General features: G+C 40.3%; 1 protein-coding gene across 2 annotated transcripts; it reads left to right on the forward strand.

Annotated features, from left to right (window-relative positions):
- Window positions 1-977: 977 nt before the first annotated feature.
- Window positions 978-21,904, forward strand: LOC121889156 (synaptopodin-2). 2 transcript variants are annotated; one of them, XM_042400885.1, is made up of 5 exons: window positions 978-1,183; window positions 8,113-8,264; window positions 9,622-10,388; window positions 12,235-15,269; window positions 19,522-21,904. In XM_042400885.1, the coding sequence occupies exons 1-5, from the start codon at window positions 1,076-1,078 to the stop codon at window positions 20,122-20,124; spliced, it is 4,665 nt and encodes a 1,554-aa protein (XP_042256819.1). In that variant the 5' UTR covers window positions 978-1,075; the 3' UTR covers window positions 20,125-21,904. The 2 variants fall into 2 exon arrangements, with proteins under 2 accessions (XP_042256819.1, XP_042256818.1); XM_042400884.1 differs by lacking the exon at window positions 19,522-21,904 and having other exon boundaries at window positions 980-1,183; window positions 12,235-17,348.
- Window positions 21,905-21,937: the final 33 nt, after the last annotated feature.

Consider the following 21,937-nt stretch of genomic DNA (forward strand, 5'->3'; position numbering starts at 1 on the left):
ACAGGGGATGTGGACTTAAGCTTTTCTTCATCCACTACCTGAACACTGAACATGTACAGCTTTCACTATCTATTAGGAATACAAAATCACATTCTACGGAGCTTAAATTTTAGTATATGTAATGTACCATATTGTGGATGAGGATAATTGAAGAAAAGTGTGATGGAATGCTTTAAATGTATTAATTAGACAATTGATGATTACGGCTACAATAATATAGCTAAGTGAAAGGGCTGTATATTATAGCACTGAGCACACTGAGGTCATGTCTTCTGTGGTGTTCATAAGAGTTAGTGGATCTGACACAACGTCGGGGGGAGTTCTACATACAAACAGAAATGATATAGCCTATGGCGTTTTTATGTCTTGCTCTGTATAATAATCCTATATTTTTTTTTGAAAAAAAACTTTTGTAACAGTGTGCAATATTTAGAAAATCAGGTGAGGAATAAAATATACAGTACCAGTGAAAGGTTTCACTTTCCCATTCAAGGGAATGGGGAAGGTGTGTCAAAATTTTCGACTGGAACAGCATATAAGTTAAATAAATATCCATAAATGAAATGTTGTTGCTTTATATTATTGGCTATTCCCGTATTATCCTAAATAAAATCTCATTTTAATTAATGATATAACACATTTTTGATATCCTGATGCATTTGTAATGCATTCCCTAGTGTGTGGCTGCGGTAATCAGTGCTAAATGAATTGTGATAACCATAGTTTTACCTCTATACTTCTGTGATGTTTTCATAAGTTTTGAGAGAAATCACCTTGATGTTTTGTTTTTTTGATTGTTTGTGTGGTGTTAATATTTTTTTATAGCCGGGCTCAAAACTGTATGTAGACTGCGTTTGGCAGAGAACAAGCGCACTAGTACAAACCACCGGTTGCATGCAACGCCTGCAGGCGGGTCCGTGCGCCGTGACGTTTCCGAGCGGGCTGGACTCAGGGAGAACTCAGATGATGGGGATTATACAGCGGTGTGGTGGAGGTGGTTTTTCTAAAGTGCTGCTGCTCTGCTGACAGCTCGATGATAGCGCTGTGGAGGTTTGGCTGAGGAGCTGTGCACAGCATGGGCACCGGGGATTACATCTGCGTAACGCTGCGTGGTGGTGCGCCTTGGGGATTCACCCTGAGAGAGGGAGAGGGGGACACCTACAGACCTTTTCTGGTTTCCCAGGTATCTATCTATCTATCTATTTATTTGTCTGTCTGTCTGTCTGTCTGTCTGTCTGTCTGTCTTTCTATCTATCTATCTATCTATCTGATAGGTCTTCAATTTATTATCATGTTCCAATATCAAAGTGAGATTGCAGTGCCAGGCAGGAATATGCCAGAGATAAGATATTGATCAATGATACTACTGATAATCTGAAATTATTTTTTAGTTATTTATGCCTTTTACTACAACAAATAAAGATCTCCAATTTGGACTAACAGTAGCATGCAGCATATGGTGTCATATCTAATGGATCTTTAGTAGCTCAATGATCTGATTTTTCAAAAAAAGTTGAATAAACTTTGGTTGAAGAGAATGTATTTGTAGGAGTGCGCGCTCGCTGCATTTTTGTGTGCGTTGGCCGTGTTTTGGTGCGAGATTCCTCGGAACCCTTATATGGTCAAGGCCAAGAGAGAGTGTGAAGCTGAGGGCAGTGTGATCTGTTATCACCCACAAAGACTTAAGCACGAAACCAAAGCAATATCCAGTCGAGTAACCTGCCCCGAAGAGTGAGAGGTATGTGCGTTATGCAGGTATACCTATGCAAATAAACAAGAAAAAGTAAAGCTAAAACTGAGATATGAACATGTAGATACCACTTTAAAAGAACATTCAAATAAATGACAGGAGGGATGGTAGGCAAATCCAAGGTTCAGCTATATGAACGCTTCAGTCACGTAACATTTGTCTAGCCTGATATTGTGCCAATAAACCTCATAAGTTACAGCAGAGTATTTGATCTGCCCTCTGGTGACTAGTGATGAAGCTACTTTCTCAAATATTTCTTTATATTAATTTTGAGGCAGATGGATAATATTCTTCATGTCATTAGGTTGTTATTATTTGCACAGAATTTGCATGTCAACTCTGGTCTGTTACACCTTATCATTAAACAGGCAAGAATGTTCAACATTGTTCATAACTTGAAGTATAGTAGATATTGGGGAATTTTGAGCTCTAACTAGTTGGCTGTAATGTCATGATCATACACAATGCCCAGATCTGGCTTAGAAGTCAATTAAACAGATACTTTTGTGTGTGCATGAACTCATATACTGTACACCAGCAGTTTATATGTTAAGTGTATCGGCAGGTTTTGCCTTCTGCACTGAAGTTATGCTTCAATATAGTGTTCTACTACTGCAGTGAATGAGTGTCTGTGAAAGTGTATAGATCCTAACTTTAACTGAAATTAGATTTGGTAAAAATTGGGACTTCAAAGCTTTATCTCAGGTTAGTTCACATAAATATAAGTAAATTTAGTCTTAAGCATGTAAAATGCAAAAAAATGACAGTGTCTCAGTGATGCAGAAGTTCACTGCTGTGTTGTAAATGTGTACAGAAAGAGGTACAGCCAGGTGTCTTTACTCTAAAAGCAGCTCACACTCTATATATGGTATAGTAACGCATGCTCACAAGTACTCAAGCCGCGCAGATCCCTCATCGACTTGTCGTGCACGTAGTGAAGATGTAAATGTTTTTCTTAAGCTGCATTCCTGCGACATCAAAGCTCCACCATAAGAGCGTTTCAGAAACTCTGGAAGCATCGATAGATCATCTTAATGACAGACCCTTAACTTGTTTCAAACAACTGAGTCCACAATTCTGAAGCTCATATGTGACTTTTATTGTGATTTTTTTTGTGTGACATTATATCCACATTTGTTGGCATTAGTCTCCTCGAATTGAGTGAGTGACCACACATCCACTGAAGCCTCAAATAAAGCATTGTAAGCATGTAGATGGTTGATGCGAAGAGAGAAAAATCCCTTGTTGTGTTCTGGCATTTGGTGAGTTGCTTCTGTTCTGGTTTTATAAGATTGTACTCTTTGTCTCTGTTGAAATAGTTTCCATTACTTGTATTAAAATATAAGACAAAATCACAAATGTAGGCTACAGGCAACACTTCATATAAACAAATTCCTGTTAATTTTCATTTAAGTCAACAAACCAGAAGGCCTTTTACACTGACGGTAAATTATGGAGCAATGCTTAATTCAAGTCAGATAGCAACAGTAAGTTTTAGTAAGCCCCTTTCCCATTTTACTGTCTAATTTTAGACAAAAACATGGTGTTTACAGATTTCAAGTCTCCAAAGATTTATCATGTTACATAAGAGCCTTGTGAATACACAGCATTAAATGTTTTCCACTCTAAAGTGAAGTAGCCACATACAGTATGATGCATCCTCCCAGTGTGAGCCTCAGTGTTGGACATCTGGGGGTTTTAGTCCACCTCATCTGGAAGGCATAACTCTAAACATACCTTCTCCAAACTCTTCTTGTGGGAAGGACAGAGAGCCAAGTCTGTTAGTTAAAAGTTGAAAAAGCAAACATACCAAGATCATGAGAAATGCTCTTATGCTCCAGGCTCTCCTGTGTCTGATAAAGTGTGTGTTTTTAAAGCTCCCGTTGAATGTGATGGAAACTGGGTTTTGTTTCCTGGGAGAAAGTGATTGTTCAGTGTACTGACAGGCAGTGCGGTGTAAGGGCACGGGGTATCCACTCTTAAAAGGTTCTTTCCATATAAGGGAGGCTGTATTTTTCTTCTTATTTGGAGTCCTGGCCTGAGTACAAAGTTGATGAGGTCACTTTATTTTTAAAGATACAGAAACTGCATGGTTCAAAATTGTACAAGTCGTGACCTACGAATGCACTAACAAACCTTAGAAAACATGAAACATGGGTGGAACATTAAGGATTAGACTGAACAATAGATACTGCAACTGATGTAATGCACATTTTGGATGTCCTCACAATAGTAAAAATATACTTTCTGATATCATCTGTATTAATACTCAACAGATATTCCAAATAAGAAATTGCGTAAATTCTACCACCCTGTACAGGAGACATTTTAGCCTTCTAATTAGAAAGGTATGTCATCATGGTATGTGGAATGTCAACATGCATCAGATCAGTTATGGACCACTGAATGACAAAGCAAATGTAATCTTAATACAGGTAAAGTCTGGAAAGTTTACGGTTTTAAAGTCAGATGGTACACATTCTACTTTCGCTGGGTTATCTTGCCCTTTTCGGAGCAAAGAGGGCTCTTGTTGCTGATGCCTCAGCCTTAATAGTGCACCATAGGAACCTTATTAAGCTGCCAGGCAATTACAAAAATGCCATCGCCTCATTCATTCAGCGCCATTTTCCCGGAGTAAACAAAGTGCTCCACACCTCCTTCCATGATTTGAGTTAGGTCGTTGTGTTTTTCAGCAAAACATCTACATCCTAGCTCTGTGAGACAGCAATGACCTCAGATAATGACTGTGCTGGTTTAAAAAAGAACAACAACTTTTCTCCCATCACTGCCTTCTATTTGACATCGTCTGAGCGAATGAAGGCCAGTGCTCCTACAGGTTTATAATGTGATGATGCAGTAGTGAGTTGCAATGATGAATGTGGCTGTGAATGGTTTGTGCCAGTGCCGCCAAAAGTGAGGCCAAGTTGAACTTAGTGTGATTCACCAAATGATGACAGAAACAAAAGGATTAGTTCCAGTAATAATGTTACAATAGTGAGGTAGGGGGGTTTTGGTCAAAACAGTCATCTAAATTGTATCCTAGTTAGGTAACACATATCTACATTTGTTGTAGGACGAACATGTCAAAGTTTCTCTTCCTCACCTCAAGGCAGATAATGGTTATATTGACAGTATGTTTTTTATTATTAGTTATTCGACTGACAAATGAAATAAATAATATGGCATATAATATGATTGAACAACACATTAAGTAAATGTTGCAAACATTAACTCTTCATTCAGTTTATTCCTCTGTGGAGTTTGGCAGAGTAAACATCTGTGCTTTCGGTAATTGCTTAATCGAAATAACAACATATTTCAACATTATCTTCTTTCCAAAAATAAATTAATGTAACAAAACCAAAATTAAGAGACACTTGGGTAAAGTTTTTTTTTTTTTTTTTAACTCAAACTAAGTTAAATAATAAATTAAGGGAACCGGGACCCTTGTAAAAACACCATATGACAATGTAATTCAACATATGCATAATTTCTGACCCTCCAAAGTTATATGGAAAAAGACCAAAAAAAAGAGAAAAGAACAGTTTAGTGAATATAAACATTAAATCTAACTATCCTCCTCACACAATGTGATTGCTACCTGTAAGGCAGCTGGAAAATGTTTTCCTGAAATGTAAAAACATAATTGCTTAAAGCTGTAAGGATCAGGAACTGCCAGGAGCTATGTGGACATATTACGCAGTCCTGTGTTTCCTGCGGTTTTCTGCCGTGTTTAAGCCCATTAAATACATAATTTGAAAATGGGTAACACAGGATAACGCAAGCATATAATGTTGTCTAATTGTGGCCCCACATGATGTCAGTAATAAATTCTGATGGTCAGGATCATGTTTTTTTTGGGAAGCAAAAGCCTGACACTCTGTATGTTCTTCTCTTGTTTGTCTTTCTGTCTGTGTATCTTTATGTTGCGAGGGGAGACAAATGTTTCCCCTCCTTTTTTGGAGCAGGAGTGGTTGCTGTTCCAGACAAACCATCAGCCCTGTAGTGAGGTGTGAGTCCCAATGGACAGGCACAAAGGCTGCCTTATAGGGCCTGTTTGCACACTGTTAAAACCTCAGGGATGAAGTCAAAGACGTTTTATCTGAAAGTTACCAGCTCTATAAAGTAACTCATAAAATATTTTTGTATATAAAGCAAAGTAGCCTCTTTTTATTGCCCATGCTGTTGCTTATTGCAGGCGTATGTGTTTGAGGCTTTGTACTAAATAAGCAGGCAAGGTAGTGCTGCCCATATATTTATTTTTGGAACACTTGCTTTAATTGGATGCAAAAAAAAATACTGTTAATTTCTGCATCTCCCTTTGAAATACAGGTAATGAAAGTCAACAGGCATCAATGGTGTGCCAGACAGATGAGCAACTGTTTCACTGGTATGCTTTGTAATATGGTTTTGGCATAACAAAGCATTGAATCTGTGCTCTATATTTGGTGTTCAAAATAATTTTGTGTGTATTTGAACATAGATTGCAGTATATCCCCATGCATACTTGTTATGCTTCTGCAGGGATTTTCCTCCTCTTCCTTCAGCAGTGAGACGTGTGTATGTGTGTGTGTGTGTGTGTGTGTAAGGGTGCACTGCCATCTAGTGATAAGATTATTTTACTGCAAGTATCTCGAGTTGCACGTCCATATAATGTATAGATGGTGAGACTACTGATCAGTATTTGTGTCAAATTCCAAAATGCAAAGCTTATTTAACTTAACATAAGTTTACATTTAGTTGTAAATTTATAACATTATTAATCCTGATTTCATTACAGTGCTCCGTGGTTAGTGCAACAACACCAGTTTTTTTTAAAAATATCACTATTCAGATTTGTTCATTAATAAACTAGAAAATAGAGCAAATTCGTCGTTGGAATAAACAGAGAGATAGATAACCACAGTTGTTTTAAGTTTTGAAATGCCTGAGCTGTGAGCTGTTCCACAATTTATATGACTGCTGCTTGCCAAGAAGTCTCTCTGGGTAAAAAACAAAAACAAATAAACTTTAATATAAGAAATGATGAAAATAATAAAGAATGATGAAATAATTCAAAATTCTGCCACAGTAGCTGAGGCACATAAGCTTGACCAATTGCAGAACTGCAGTTACGTCATCAAAGAAACTGCATTGACTCTGCTGTACCACACACGTAACTGTAAATTGGTCAGTAAATACTTTAGCGTAATTAGCCAAGACTTACAATGAAAAAAAAAAAAGATTATGGTGAATTAATTGACTTGTGGAATGTTATCACTTCCAGTATTTTGAGACTGATTTTATGGCATTTTTGTCACAGTTACACAGTGCACATATAAAAACACAGTTGAATTGGCACTTTTGGACGGAGTTACCCATCTCAAGAAATCAGCAAATCATTACAGACCTTATAAACCTCCCTAAAACTGTTTATTTGTAGTATCTGCAATATATATATGTATTTACTATCATATCAAGGCAAAGCATATCCTCTAATTGCATGGAACTGAAGTAATCATTTATCCCCCTAGCTATATAAGTGGCCTTTTCTACAAAATTTATGGGGTATTTCTCCTTATTAAATCCTCTAATTAATGAACCATTTTATTGGCCTCAGGAACCAATTACAAGAGAACAAAACCATCAGTCACTGGTTTAACTGTGTAAAGAGGTGCCCTTTGAATGGATCTGCACAGAGCTGGCCTAAAGCAATAATACGCAGCTGCCCAGTTAAAATACAAAGTACAAGGCCTTTGTCTTCCATGTCAGTGACACTGATTGTACATTGCAGTGTGAATTGCGCAAATCGTTGCCCGACTCTACTTGTTGATCGTCTATTTTTAGAGTAAATTTTAAATGTTTGGAATCAATTCAGAGAAAAAATACACTACCTCAACTTCCATGTCCTAATTTAATGTCTCAAAAATATTTATGATCCAGTCTCTGGTTGGATAATGTTTCTCCTGCATTTGATATATGGTTCACATAGTCCAAGACTTTTCACATATTATTCTAATGAGCATGCATAGTGCCCTTTTGCTAATTTTTATAACCTAAGGTGCTGCACGGTTCTCTGACTTTGCTGATTAAATTGGACTGGCCTGAGGGAGAATTCTTTGTATTATGGACATGGAAGCAAACATTTATTATGACTCCGTGTAAATAGCAACATGTGTGGAGGTTAGGGGGTAATTTTCACACATGGGGCATTCTGAGTTAGTTTATGTTTTTGAGTCACTGGCTGTTGAGGATACTTAATGTTAATCTGACCCTGTTAGTGAAGTCTTTACCCATGCAGATAATGGACACTCATCCAGTATGTTATATGTCTGTTTTTCTGGTAGTTTCCTGTCCTCTTACTACGATTTTGTCTTCCACAGGTAGAAGTGGGTGGCCGTGCCTTCGTGGCTGGAGTGCAAGAAGGCGATGAGGTCGTGTCACTTAACGGGGAGCCATGTGCTGATCTCACCCTCTTACGAGCCTGTGCGATCATCGACACATCCATCGACTGCCTGCAGTTACTCGTCAAAAGGTAGTGCCATGTACCAGCCATATGAAAATTAATGATTGTGCAAGAAAATCTGGAATTTGCAAAAAACACAACACAAACGCATCATGTCTGAAAATGCCTGTACACTCCATCTTGCCAGATATAGAAGATGTCATGCCTGTGTGAAATATAATGAAATGTGTAATAATTTATTATTTTAGGCAGTTCAGTAACACTGTAATATCTTTGTATCATGACAACTGAGCCATGCAGTCGGCCCTGGTGTTCACACCAGGCAAAATGATTATAGCACCACTGTATTAGCATTTAGATAGCATGTTGTTTTATGACCAGGGGCCTTTTGCATGTAGTTCACTGAACCACTGTGTGTGTGCACATTCATGTCTGTGTGTGTAAATTGTGTGAGCCATGCTGACCTTCCAACTGGCCTGGCTGAGGTGTTGCAGATTTGTGTGTCTGATTGACATGCAGCTGCTCAACCATTAATCAGTTGGAATTGCCAGTGTGTTTATGAGGACGACATGTCCTCAAATATTGCTGCATATATCTTTATAAGTCCTCATTAAAACTGCAGTTTGGCATACATTTCTCTTTCTTTTTAAGGCAGATTAAAGTTGAATTTGTGTCACTTTCTGATTTAAACAAATTATTCTCTGTGTAGTTGGAGGACTATAATCACAGTACGGGTTATTGATTTGTATTTAGATAGACTTACTAATTGTAGAATCCTGGTTCTGTAGATTTGGAGAGCAGATGACCTCACCTTGTAGCTATCAAAATCTATTACTATGATATGTCACTCTTTCCCATTTGGAGAAAAGGACTAGTCACTGAGGTCTAATTGACTTAAATTTAATAATTGCTCTCACATAATGACATTCTGTTATGCTATTCCTTGCTGACCTTGAAGGTGGAAAATAGGCATGAATTATGTTGAAACATGATTACTTTCCACTTCAGTGACTTGACCCTTTCACTTAGCTGCATGATGATTAAATCTACTTGACAACTTTGACAACTTCAGCAGTGGAAGATAAGCTTTGCCTCATAACAATCCAATGGCTCCATTCCTCAGTGATGATGCATTGCTTATTGAAATGGTTTTGCAATTTAATGAGAAAAATGATTTGTTCAGATCTAACCCCCGTCTTTTATATAGAAGTGAAACAAAAACACTGATGTAAAGTCAGATTGTTTGAAGGAAGAACAGAGATTTTGTATTAGTCTTAAAGTCACTTGTAGTGTCAAACTATTATTGCCATTTATATGCCCTTATGTTAGCATTTAAGTGTCTCTTGTTAATTTTAATTATCTAGTTATTGAACAAAGAGAAGTTTCCCCACTCATTTATTCCTATTCTCCCCCTCTCCTTTCAAAGATACTGCTCCAGCCCCCCTGGAGATATTGAGTCAGAAGAGACATACTATGGTGAGAGGGATTCTTCTGCTCAGGCTTTAGAGAGCACCACCCTCCACATCATCTCCCCAAAGCACAGATCCCAAAGCCCTAGGGAACTCTACATATCTGAGTCCCAGGATGAGGCATACTACAACAAGGGACCCCAGCTGCTTTGCACCCAGCTACATGCTCCCTCTTCTGGTGACCAGAGAGGCCCGGCGCCTGCTTTTCAGGGAAATGATAATGAGGTGCCAAGGTGTTTCTCCCCTGGTGACATGGTTGAACTCCAGGTATCCTTCTCTGAGCAAACCTTGGACAACATCGGCTGTACCTCTCTTGGGAGTGCTCATGGGATTGAGGGAGAATTCTCAAAAAGAGAAGAGATAGAGACACTCCATACCACCACCGCATCTCACTATGTGCCGTGCTCTGTCAGAGAGCCACTCAGCCAGCATGGAGTGGTGCTCAGCTCCCCTTCAATGCTCAGGCAGGTGGAGGTCATTTTGCAGCAGCCAGCAGCATCAAGAGCAGGGAGGGGCATCCTGAGTGTGGGTGGCCCCAGGATCAGTGGAAGTGTTGGATCCCAAAGCGAAGGAGAAGAAGTAGGAGGGCACAGTGAGGGAGCTCCTGGGTCTTTCAGCGTCTCATTTGGAATTCCCTCAGAAGAGGAAACACCAGCGGAGGAGCAGAGCTCTGAATCTGAGGGGGATCCAGACAAACCCAACAAACACCGGGCAAAGCACGCCAGTGAGTACCATGTGGGCCATTTCCATTTTTACCATGGTGTATTATCTTGTGTGTGTGTGGGGGGGTAATAAGGATCTATTCTTTACGGCAGAATCTCCAAGCTAATAGGTCAACACTAAACTGCATTTGTCAACAACATGTGTGCATTCCAAAGCTGATGTCCAGTGTGTGTACTCCTCAAAATAGTATGTGTCTCTCACTACAGTTGGAGGAGGGTGCTCATTCCTTCGAAGTGAAGCAGATATATCCGGGTCTAACCCTCTAAATTAAAACAGAATCAAAGTTGTAGTAAGGGGGCACAGTACAGTTAGGATGGTGACAGTCAACAAAAGCTGAATGTAATGTATTAAAAAGAAAAGAGAAAAAAGGACACCATATGATCATCTTCGAAAAACTGCTGCACTTTATAAAAAGCCTTAAATTATCCATTTGCAAAGGCTTGATGATGAATATGGATACTGAGGCGTTTCTGTGAGCTGTGTAGAAGACATAAATATAACACCAGCACACTGATGATGCCTGCAGAAGTGGCCCTTTGACAGACACCAGCATGTGCTCCCCTAACCCGTTACCTGATCCTTTCAAACTGGGTGCTTTAACTGAGCTAAAAAAGTGAGTCCATTGCTCACTCCTGCTGTGTCCTCCACCTTCAGGTTAGTCTTGTAGGAATATAGAAAAGTAAGCCGACTTGTTACTTTATTACAGTCTTGCTTTGTTAAATGTTTGAGAGAGTGTTTGTAGTGTGATGTTTGTTATAACATTGGTTTAAGTATCAGCAATTGTGAGAGATATAAGAAGAGCATAAGGTTTTAACTGAACAGCTTGCAAACTTACAGATAAGGACTGGTAAAGACGCTCTGGTCTTGGTGAATTTACTGCATGCAGGCTATCTTTAATCTCTCTCAGCTCCTATTCATGGCTACTTTATGGGGATGAATATCTGATTTAATGTAGTGCATTGTTTGTGAACAAATGAGGATATTAAACATGGGTCAGAGAATTTCATAATATCTTTATGTGTTGTTTAATGTTCAACTGAATGAGCTAATTCAGGGTAATGCAATCACGAAAAGTACATAGCTATAGATGGATAAATATTATTTGTGGACTAAGAATATATGGAATGGAATGTTTCTCATATGAATGAATCAGTTAATAAGGTAGTTTATATTTGTTGTGTGTTCGGATCTGTTCAACAGTGCATGCTTGTATAGTATAAATGGTTTATTTATCATACAGGAACATGTCAGTTCTGCTTTTCAGTTAATGTAATTTAACATGCTGAAAAGAAACAGCTTTGTTTCTTGCTCAACTGTTTTGAAACTTCATTTTGTCATCTGTCACCATTGTTATATGTGCAAGCTCTATCTTTAGTCTTCAGATGAGTGCTAAACCAAATATGGGGGTCATACAATAAATTATAATCTTACTTTCCAACTGATATTCAGGATGGGCATATTATAAAAATAGCTTTCCACATTCATGATTTAAAGTAATTTAGTTAACTAAAATTACATGATCAATTCAGATACAGTGAGCAAGTATTGCCTTAAAGTTGTCCTTAAGTCATTGATCAAAAAGCTGAAAAATACAAACAGTACAAAAATACAAACAAAAATGCAAAAAATGGAAGCATTGAAATGCAAGCTATTTCTAGAATAGATTGTTGTTTTTTTTCCCAGCACATTCTCCAAACAGGTGGAATATTTTGTGCTGATCTTAACTCCACTGTCAGTAATGCCTGTAATTTCAGATGAAGGCTTTCTGTTTCTTTTGATTCCCCTGTGTAGGACCCTTTATTGTAAGTTTTTTGTGAGTAAACTCTCTTTTTTCCTTTTCTATACAGGGCTCAGACGTAGCGAGAGTCTGTCTGAGAAGCAGGTGAAGGAGGCCAAGTCCAAATGTAAACGTATTGCTCTCCTTCTCACTGCTGCTCCGCCCAACCCCAACAACAAGGGGGTGTTGATGTTCAAGAAGCATCGGCAGAGGGCCAAGAAATACACACTTGTCAGCTACGGCACAGGAGAGGACGAACCAGAGTACAGTGACGAAGAGGACGAGGAGAACGAAGACGACACACAAGGAACCCATGCTGTTGAATTTACCCTTGTGGCTCCAAACGACTCTGAATTAGATAAGCATTTCCTCACTAATGCCCATAGTAGCAAAGGTGTGCTAACTATCAACTGGGACAAGGGTCTCCTTGAGATTGAGAGGAACCTGAACAACAAAGCAGAGATGGAATGTTTACCTGAAACCAAAGGAAAGGGTGCCCTAATGTTTGCTCAACGGCGCCAGAAGGTGGATGAGATTTCTGCTGAACATGAAGAGCTTAGACGCCAGGGGATTCCTGTGGAGGGAATTCAGGAAGCTGAAAAGAAGAAAGTTGAGCACTCATACATGCAGTCCACAACAGAGGATCATGCATACATGGATGTGAATATAAACCAACAAAGCCAACACCAACAACAGTACCAGCAATATCAAGAACAGCAGTACTATGAGCAACAACAGCAATACCAACAGCAACAGCAATACCAACAACAGTATCAGCAGCAGCAATATGAACAACAGCATTATCAACAACAGCAAATGTATCAACAACCACATGAATATCATCAAGAGCAACAGCAAATTCAGCCCTATTCTGCAAACATCAATGGTACAGTCCACCATCAAGCCAATGAATTGCAGAGTTCTTTCAGCAATCGTACCGCAAAGCCTTTTTCGGTACAAAATATGGCGGTTACCCCTTATTCTCCCGCAATAAGTGGGACCAATCAAGATTCTATGGGCCAAGGAGAGCAGATAGCTTCCCGCGATGAGCGCATTTCTACCCCTGCAATTAAGACTAGCTTTTTGCTGGATGCAAGGAGAAGAAATGCTGGCAAACCTATGTTCACATTTAAGGAAGCACCAAAAATATCACCTAACCCAGAGTTGCTGAACCTCCTCAACAGGAGTGATAAGAAGTTGGGTTTTGAGTCAGGACCTGAGGAAGACTATCTCAGCCTTGGGGCTGAGGCTTGTAATTTCCTCCAGTCCCAACGTGTTAAACACAAGACTCCTCCACCAGTGGCTCCAAAGCCTGTGATCAATCCCAACTCTCCTCCTTGGTCCCCACAGGGAGAAGTGACCAACCAGGACATGCCTCAGTGTGCTGAAAATAGTGTATCCACACCTGCTGTTGTAGCCCCCACCGCAGAGACTACCCCTGCTCCAGAACTAGAGCCAACCCCTGCACCTGCCACTGAGTCCTCTTCTGCTCCTGCCCTGCAGGAGGCTCCTGCCAGCACCACCACAGAGGAACAGCACACATGGACTCTCCCGGAGCCTGAATCCCAACAACAGCAAGTGACAGCTCAGGAGGAAAATGGTCACATAAATTCGACCCAACAGCCTGAGACTGCCCCAGTGAATTCCTGGGCCTCAGCACAAACACAAGCACAACAACAGCCATCCACCATTTCTTGGCATCCAGCTCAAGTGCAGCCCCAGGAGCCACATCCAAGTCAGTCCCCACCACAGCCACCAAAGGTTACACATCAACCTGCTCAGACCCAAGTGCAGCCTCAGCCCCCAACAAATACTTGGACACCTCAAATTCAGCCATCCTGGAATCAGCCTCAAGAGCAAGCACAAGCCCAGACACATGCTCAACCACCCTGGGCCCAGCCACGTGAGCAATCACAGTCTCAGCCACAGGTTCAGCCACCCTGGACACACTCTCATGAGCACCCACACCTGCAGCAAATGCAACCAACGTGGGGTCAACCTCAACAACCAATGGAGCAGCAACCCCAGGCCTCATGGACACAGCCATCACAAGCAGACACTCAGCATCAACCACCATGGGTGCAACAACCACAGCAAAAATCTCAAGTACAACCTCCTTGGGTTCAACAGGTTCAGCCAGAAACCCAACCACAACCACCATGGGTTCAGCCATCACAGCATCAGGCTCCACAGCAGGGATGGCCACAGGCCCATGCACCAGGTCAGGCTCAACCGCCATGGGTCTCAGCTCAGACTCAGCCTCAGCCTCAGCCTCAGCATCAGCCTCAGCCTCAGCATCAGCCACAGCCACAGCCACAGCCTCAGCCTCAGCCTCAGCCTCAGCAGCAACAGCAACCTTCAATTAATGCATGGCCTTCATCACAAACTCAAGTTCAACCTCAGCCTCCTTGGATGCAAGCAGCCCAAGCACAACCTCCACCGCACCCTGCAGCCAATTTGAATCCATGGGCACCAGTACCTGCCCAGGTTCAGTCTCAACCATCATGGGCCCAGCATCCTCCAGAACATGGGCAGCAACCCATGAATTCCTGGGGACCAGAGCAAAATCAGGCCCAACATCAACCACCTTGGGCTCAATCCGTTCCTCCCCAGCCCACACCACAGGCAAACTGGCAACAGCCTATTTCAAAGACTCCACCACAGTCACCAATGACTGCATGGCCTCCAGGTCAAACACAACCTCAGACACCTGTGAGTGCCTGGGCACCACAGTCACAGCAAACACCTGGGAATATTGCAACATCAATGGTGAACACTCAACCCTCCCCAAAACCTTGGCATCCACCTCAAAATGCCCCACAAAACCAGAGCCCACCACCTCCACCACAGCGAACCAACTCTTATACAATTGGTCAAAGAGATTCATCACCTATCAACCCCATGGCCACTGTCTTTAACACATCATCCTCTGGTTCAGCTTTTGAGATGCCAGCCGTCAGAGGGAAAGGAGCAGATATGTTTGCCAAGAGGCAGTCTCGTATGGAGAAGTTTGTTGTGGACTCTGAGACTGTGGAAGCAAACAAGGCAAGCCGATCAACATCGCCAGCTGCTTCCTTACCGAATGAGTGGAAATATACTCCCAATGTACGTGCTCCACCTTCACGGGCATATAATCCTATTCATTCTCCTTCTTATCCCCCAGCAGCAGCAAAGCAGCCCCCTCCAGGTAGTCCTTTAACCAAAGGCAAGAAAAAAGGCAAAGATAAACAAACACCTGCCCCCAAACCCCTAAATGTTATAGACGTCATGAAGCATCAACCCTATCAACTCAATTCCTCACTCTTTACCTTTGGCCCGGCAGTAGAGGCTGCCAAGCCCCCTGCACCTAAACCCGACTGTTCACCTCCTAACCCACCTATTGAAAACCAACCAATTCAATATGAGCAAATGGCTACCATCCAGCCAGCTGGACCATTTAATGCCCCATACCCCCAGCAGCCTTATGGGATGCCCATGCAATCTATGGTGCATGATGGCCACTACCAGCAAACCCCAACTAACGTTTATCCTCCCTCCAATCCTTATCAGCAACCTCCTGGTGGTCCATACCAGCAAGCATATAACCAACAGTATCAACAACCTGTCCCATCTACTTATCAACCCCAAGGTCCTCAGTCTCCAAACCCTCCCTACCAGTTACCCCAGGTCCCCTACCAACCAGCCAATAGTCCCCCCTATATGGCAGCTCCCTCAGTACCTTACCAGCAGCAGCCTCCCAGTAGCTTTGTTGCTCCTAGTTTCCCTGTAGCTGCAAGGCCTGAACCTGCATCAGGTGGCAACACTGTAGCTGCTCCAAAACCTAAGTTTACGGCTAAAAAGAGCTCAGCTCAGGTGTGGAAGCCTACGGCAGTTGATAAAGAGTGATTCTGGTAGGATCATGACATGCTTGATTGTCTGTTTGAATCAAAGATTTGATGCTCTCTAGTCTACTGCCAAGTGGAATATTTTGAGCTGCACTATCTTCTTCACCACCTGCTCATTGTTAATGTCATAGGGCAGAGCTTGATGGTTTTCAAAGTGTTGAGAGCTAACGTTAAGGGCATCACAAACACATTAAGCACATAAGAGTAAGAACAGGATGTAAGTATACCTTATCAGACACAAATGGTCATGTTCATAAAGCATGTACATTTTATCATGTTTCTAAATAAAATGGTGCATATGGATATTTAGAAAATCCTTATAAATTAATATTTTTTGTGTAATAGAATCTGAAGCGGTGGCAAAATAAGAATGTAGGGGAGTATGATGTGCAGTATGATATGACAGAAAGGAATGAGAGAAAAAGATCAAAAGTGGATGATATTGGACAGTGATGATAAGAGGTTGATTTTTGAAATGAAAAGTTGAAAATTGAGAATTGTAAATGCACCTAATCTTATGTGATAAACAGAGAGACTAAAATACAATACAACAATTTTGTATATGATCACAAAATAAAAATGAAAATCAAGTAGTGAGTGAGGGAGAAGGGTGGGTTTAGTGGGGTGTAAAGATACCAAGTAGAAGCAGAGGGCTAAATTTGCAACATCACTGATGTCACAAGTACATAGGATACGCAGCAACTCTGTGGAGTTTCAAGTAATGGCAGGAGGATACAGCAGTACTCCTTACAAAAAGTGACAACTAACACTGGCTTGCTTAACTTCGAATACTGGATTAGTAAACAATTTATTCTTTAGTGCCTTTCTCCAATGTCTCTTCCATAGCACCTACTTAAGTGGGTTAGTTATATTTAAGTGTTTTAACAGCTGTTGCATCATGTTAGGCACTATATTTAAACTGCCTCATGAGAGGGAGCGCTGAGGTCCAGAGATAGTAGGCTTAAATTTCAACTTAAGCCAGTGAAAGCTTCTATCTGTCAGACTATTTTTTTCTGATAACAGAAAAATATATAGTATTGCTCACTCTCCTAGCTTTACTCTTCCATGCATCTTCTGCAGGTTTTGTTTTATATGAATAGATGATGAATGGTACACCAAAAAAAAAAAAAATAATATTGCAAGGATAACCAGCCCGGTAATGTTCACAAATCTATTTTTGGTACAGGGCTGCTTTCCTTCTTCATGTTCTTTTCTTTTTCCTTTTCCTTTGTGTGTTTCTCTTCATAGTGCACTTTCTGTATGATTCACTGCAGTGCCATTAAAATGTCTTTTATCCTTGTTTGGCTTTCCTTTCTTTTGTCCTTTGAGCATGCTTTTTGGGTTTCTTCTATTTCTGGTCTCTTTACTTTACAGCTTTCTGAATTTCACCATTCCAACTGTGCTATAAATACTACTAAAGCCATTCTGCAGTATTAGTTCAGACAAAAATATTGATTGAATTTCAGTTGTTGTTCAGTGAATTTCAACTGATGTACTATCACATTAAAATAACTCACATACCTATCTTTTTTTTTTTTTTGCAAAAACAGTGATTCAAACATGAATCAATTTCCAACAATAAAGAACAGTTTTCAGTCTATAAAGATCTTGTTAATATCAGCCAGAAACACCTCATTACCCAAATCACCTACTTTTACTGCAATTGAGGGGTGCTTGAAAAGCACATTCTTTCAGAGTGACTACCTGGTGATGCATTTAAGAAGGGTATTATTAGACTGGTGACTTCACTGAATACAGGCAGCCTCTTTGGGTAACTCAGGAGGTCAAGTGAGTGGGCCCCTGGTGAAATGTATAGCCATGGTGTGTCATGCAGAGGGCAATTATTTGTTAAGTGGAAGTTTTAATATTAGATTTCTGCTGTTACAGTATATCTGGAGGAATTTGATTCCTACTCAAATGGCTGGAGTGGACCACCACTACCTCATTGGTTCATTACACCTGCATCTTTATCTCAACCATTTTTGTTTTTCAGTGCACACTGAAGACAAAATTACATTTAAATGATTGTGTTATTCATAAAGTAATACATTTAAAAGCATTGTTTATATTTCACATTTGACCAGACATGTACTCTAGGTTCACAGACCACACATTAATTTGTGTAGTCTGAATCGGTTTAATTGCAATATAAAATGTATGCCTATTCTCCCAAACATTTGTACATAATGCTGTATATTGTCTGCTGTATATATGTTTTCATTGATAAAATATATTGTGTATATACAGGGTAGACATATATATATAAATTTATAGGGCAGATGTTCTACATATAGATAGATTAAAAACTAAGTGAAACTCAACCTTCTACTCTCAAATGCACTTTCTTATTGACTGACCAAGGAAACTCTTACCATGGCCTTACAATAGCTACAGCTAATCCACATAAACAAAGCCGTAACACTCCTACATATGTAGACAATTTTGAACATCTGGCTCAAAATGGAAGTCACTGTATTCACACTACCCTTGACACCAACTCCCAAGACCTGCTCATCCCCGTTTGCGAGATATATGTTAAAATCTGTAGAATGACAGCATTATTATAGACAAAAACATTTTGCTGCAAATATATGGTCATATAAGCAATCTCCTTCAGTAGAATGAAAATATGACCTTAGATTGTCTTCTAATCCCTTAGATTGTCTATTTATCCCTTCTTGTGTCTGCCTAATCCAGGCTAACACTGCTGCAGGCATTTTAGGCCTATCAGATACCTGAGTCAGCAGAGAATTTATTCCCCTTTGACTCATTCAGCTACATTTCTCATTTTTTATGACTGCACTCTCTTCTATTCTGTCCTCTTATGATCCGCTGATCTTACATATTTTTCACCAGATGATGGCAGCACTGCCTTTTCTGCGAGTTAGACAGTGTGTAGGGTGCTTTTTCACCCCACATAACCCTTAGCTGTCTAGGCCTGCTAATGGAGATTTTTGAATTGAGCTTTTAGTAGTTCCACAATCTTATTGATATACTCTGAAAGTATTTTTATCTAGCAAAGCAGAGGTCAGATCCAATTAAAACAAGCTGAATGTGGCTTACTTTGAGAAGCAGCCTACTTTCATAAGCAAGTTGTTTGAGAAATATCAGGGAAAGCCACTCTCATAAAGCCACTGTCTTTGAACCAATGCTTAAGTACTGGGTTAAGTAAGCTTACTGTGGAATGGATGAGTCTAAAATACGTTTTTATATGATTTTGTTCGAGCTTTAATAGTTTATTTGTTTTGTTGGCTACTTCAGATCTTAACATTTATTTATTTATAAATACAGAAAAATGATACACATATGTTTAAACATTAAATACATAATTAGAACATTTCAACACTTAAAAGAAATATGTTGGTCTCCATTTCCCAATGTTTTCCAGGCTGATTTAATTTGGCTGGAGGGTTAGTCAGCCAAACAAAAATGAACCCTTACTAAAATAAACATGTCTGTGTCTTTCTTTACAGGCACTTGGCAGGAACTACTCCCTTTCCCCACCAGCCAGAGTGCCATCCACAGGCCAGCAGTCAGCTTCGGCTTATTCTACCCTCAAGCCTCCGGCTCGGGCTTCCACAACTCCCCCAGCAAGGCAGACATCCTGGCTGGAGAAGGGCCACAAGCCTGTTACACCCTGGGAGGCTGCCTCCAGGCATCCCTTGGGCCTGGTGGATGAAGCCTTTGCTTTCCAGAACCTCCAGCAAACCCTTGCCTCAAACGTCCGCTTGGCAGCCCAGCGCAAAATACTTCCCGAACCGCCAGCAGAGTGGAAGGCCAAGGTGTCCTACCAAGCTCCGCAGAAAACAGGCAGCCAGACTTGGAGCCAGAGCCAAAGCCGCAGTCAGAGTCGAGTATCGCTGCCATCATTTTTGTCCCCAACAAGGAGTGCTGTCTCCACCCCTGCTGGTCATGCTGGTTACAGGTCCCTGCCCAGACAGTGGCAGCCTCATAGGTCTGTGACAGAGGCAAACCTAGGGCCCTCAGTGTCCTCCTATGAGTATAAGAGGCCCTTGGGGAAGCAAACCTACAAGTCTGTGTACACCAGCAATACAACTTGGAGCTGGAAGCGGTAGGATACCTGTGTGACCTTCAATGAATAATATCCCACTGCTCATTGATTCCATAACACATTTAACTGCAGTTAGAGCTTTTTCTGTTTTATTGATAAATATCTAGATGCAAACATTGTGTGAGGAATGAGGAGAGCTAATATTTAAAGCAAATTTTTTCAGAGGTGGGTGTTTGGAGAGATTGCAAGACTGCTTTAATAAGCTCCTTTTATTTTTAGAAATGCTTTCTAAAATGTTGCTCTTAGTATAAAATGATTTACTGTACCAAAGTTTGGACACACTTTCTCATTCAAAGGAATGGGAAGGTGTGTCCAAACGTTTGACTGGTACTGTAGTTGGAATCATAAATTTGGCATGCCATAATGAAATGTGAAAAGAGATAATTAATATTAATGATTACTATCCACATACTGTTACAAGTAACAGTGTATGGAGACTTCAATTTTATTTCAGTGACTTCATAGTTTGGTAAATACATTGACTTGGGCTTGTAGTTCAGATTCAGAGCATGTTGTTAAGAGTGGATATGATGAGTGTGCAATGAATGGACATGTTTAGTACAAGGAAAGATTTGAGTGATAATATAGAGACATTAGTGTAGTTAGTTTAATTTAGTTAACTTTTCGGAATATACAAAATGGGTAATTATGGTTTTCTGAGAAAAGAGATTTGTATAAAGACATAATTTGAGGTTGCTGAGAGGCAACCGTGACCCACCCATCATACAGTAAGTTGCAAGAGAAGATTGTCTTTTGAATTGTATTGAGTTTGTGGATTTTTCGTCTCATCCCAGTTTGATTGTCTGCTGTGGGTATTTAGCATGCTGGTTCTTGCAGTGATTGTGCACTTTTTTTTTTTTTTCAAATCCGTGAAACTTGAGGATGGCTGCATTTTCCAAAGAAATATGTATTTGTTGTGTTTTCATATCAGGAAATCACTTCAGTGTGGGAATGCAATTAGTGATGCATCGGAAGTGAGGCTTCAGACTTGGGGAAAGGCTAGTGTTATTATAACTCAGTTTGTTGTGGGTGGACATGTTGTTATGCAAGCTCTAATAAGTGAGATTAATTCATTAATTTACCAGGTGCATTTTAATTAGTGCATTAGTGTGTGTCCACTAACTATGCAGAGAGAGAGAGGGAAGATGGGAAGATGAGAAACAGTAGCATCTTTTCTACAGTTAGACCTTTTCCTCCTTTACTGTAACTGTTTAATTGCTGCCTGCTGTACAGTATATGAAAAAGTGAGACACCCTATGTAGAGGGAGAATGTAGTTTTGCTGTTTGTTGGGTGTCTTTGCTGAGTCAAAGTTAATTTGGGGAATGCTGAAGAATCCTAATTATGAACATGCAAAATATTGTTTTAGTTTATGATAGCATGATGGCACTAGGAAAGTTGCTTATAGAATGAATGGGCTTGTGTTTGGTTTGGGCTTTTGCTATAGATTGCTGATTCGTTATCATCTCCAAAGATTAAAGCTAGTTTGGTGTTTTCACAGAGTGTACATAAAGTCCTAATGTGATTCTCACCAAGCAATCTCATTAACGTAAATAAGATGTATCACACAGCATTATGTTGTGTCTCAATTGAATCACTGAGCATACTGACGTGCTACTGTATATTGTATGTGTGATAATGCCACTGTATTGCTTCCATTCGAATGATACTTATTATGGTCATAATACAGTACCAGTAATCAATTTCTTTTCCAAACTATTTCAGATATGGATTCACATAAAGCATTTTACAAAATAAATACAACCAAATAGCACTATTTCACAAATTGCACTGTGTGTTTGTGCTTTTTGCTCTCTAT

This window comes from Thunnus maccoyii, chromosome 22, assembly GCF_910596095.1.
Source record: "Thunnus maccoyii chromosome 22, fThuMac1.1, whole genome shotgun sequence".
Taxonomy (NCBI): domain Eukaryota; kingdom Metazoa; phylum Chordata; class Actinopteri; order Scombriformes; family Scombridae; genus Thunnus; species Thunnus maccoyii.

What these genes read in the sequence shown, in the direction of transcription:
- LOC121889156 (XM_042400884.1), top strand. Translation starts at nt 1,076, where the DNA reads ATGGGCACCGGGGATTACATCTGCGTAACGCTGCGTGGTGGTGCGCCT. An exon ending in GACCTTTTCTGGTTTCCCAG is followed by an intron (nt 1,184 to 8,112) that starts GTATCTATCTAT and finishes TGTCTTCCACAG; the next exon opens with GTAGAAGTGGGTGGCCGTGC. An exon ending in CTGCAGTTACTCGTCAAAAG is followed by an intron (nt 8,265 to 9,621) that starts GTAGTGCCATGT and finishes CTCCTTTCAAAG; the next exon opens with ATACTGCTCCAGCCCCCCTG.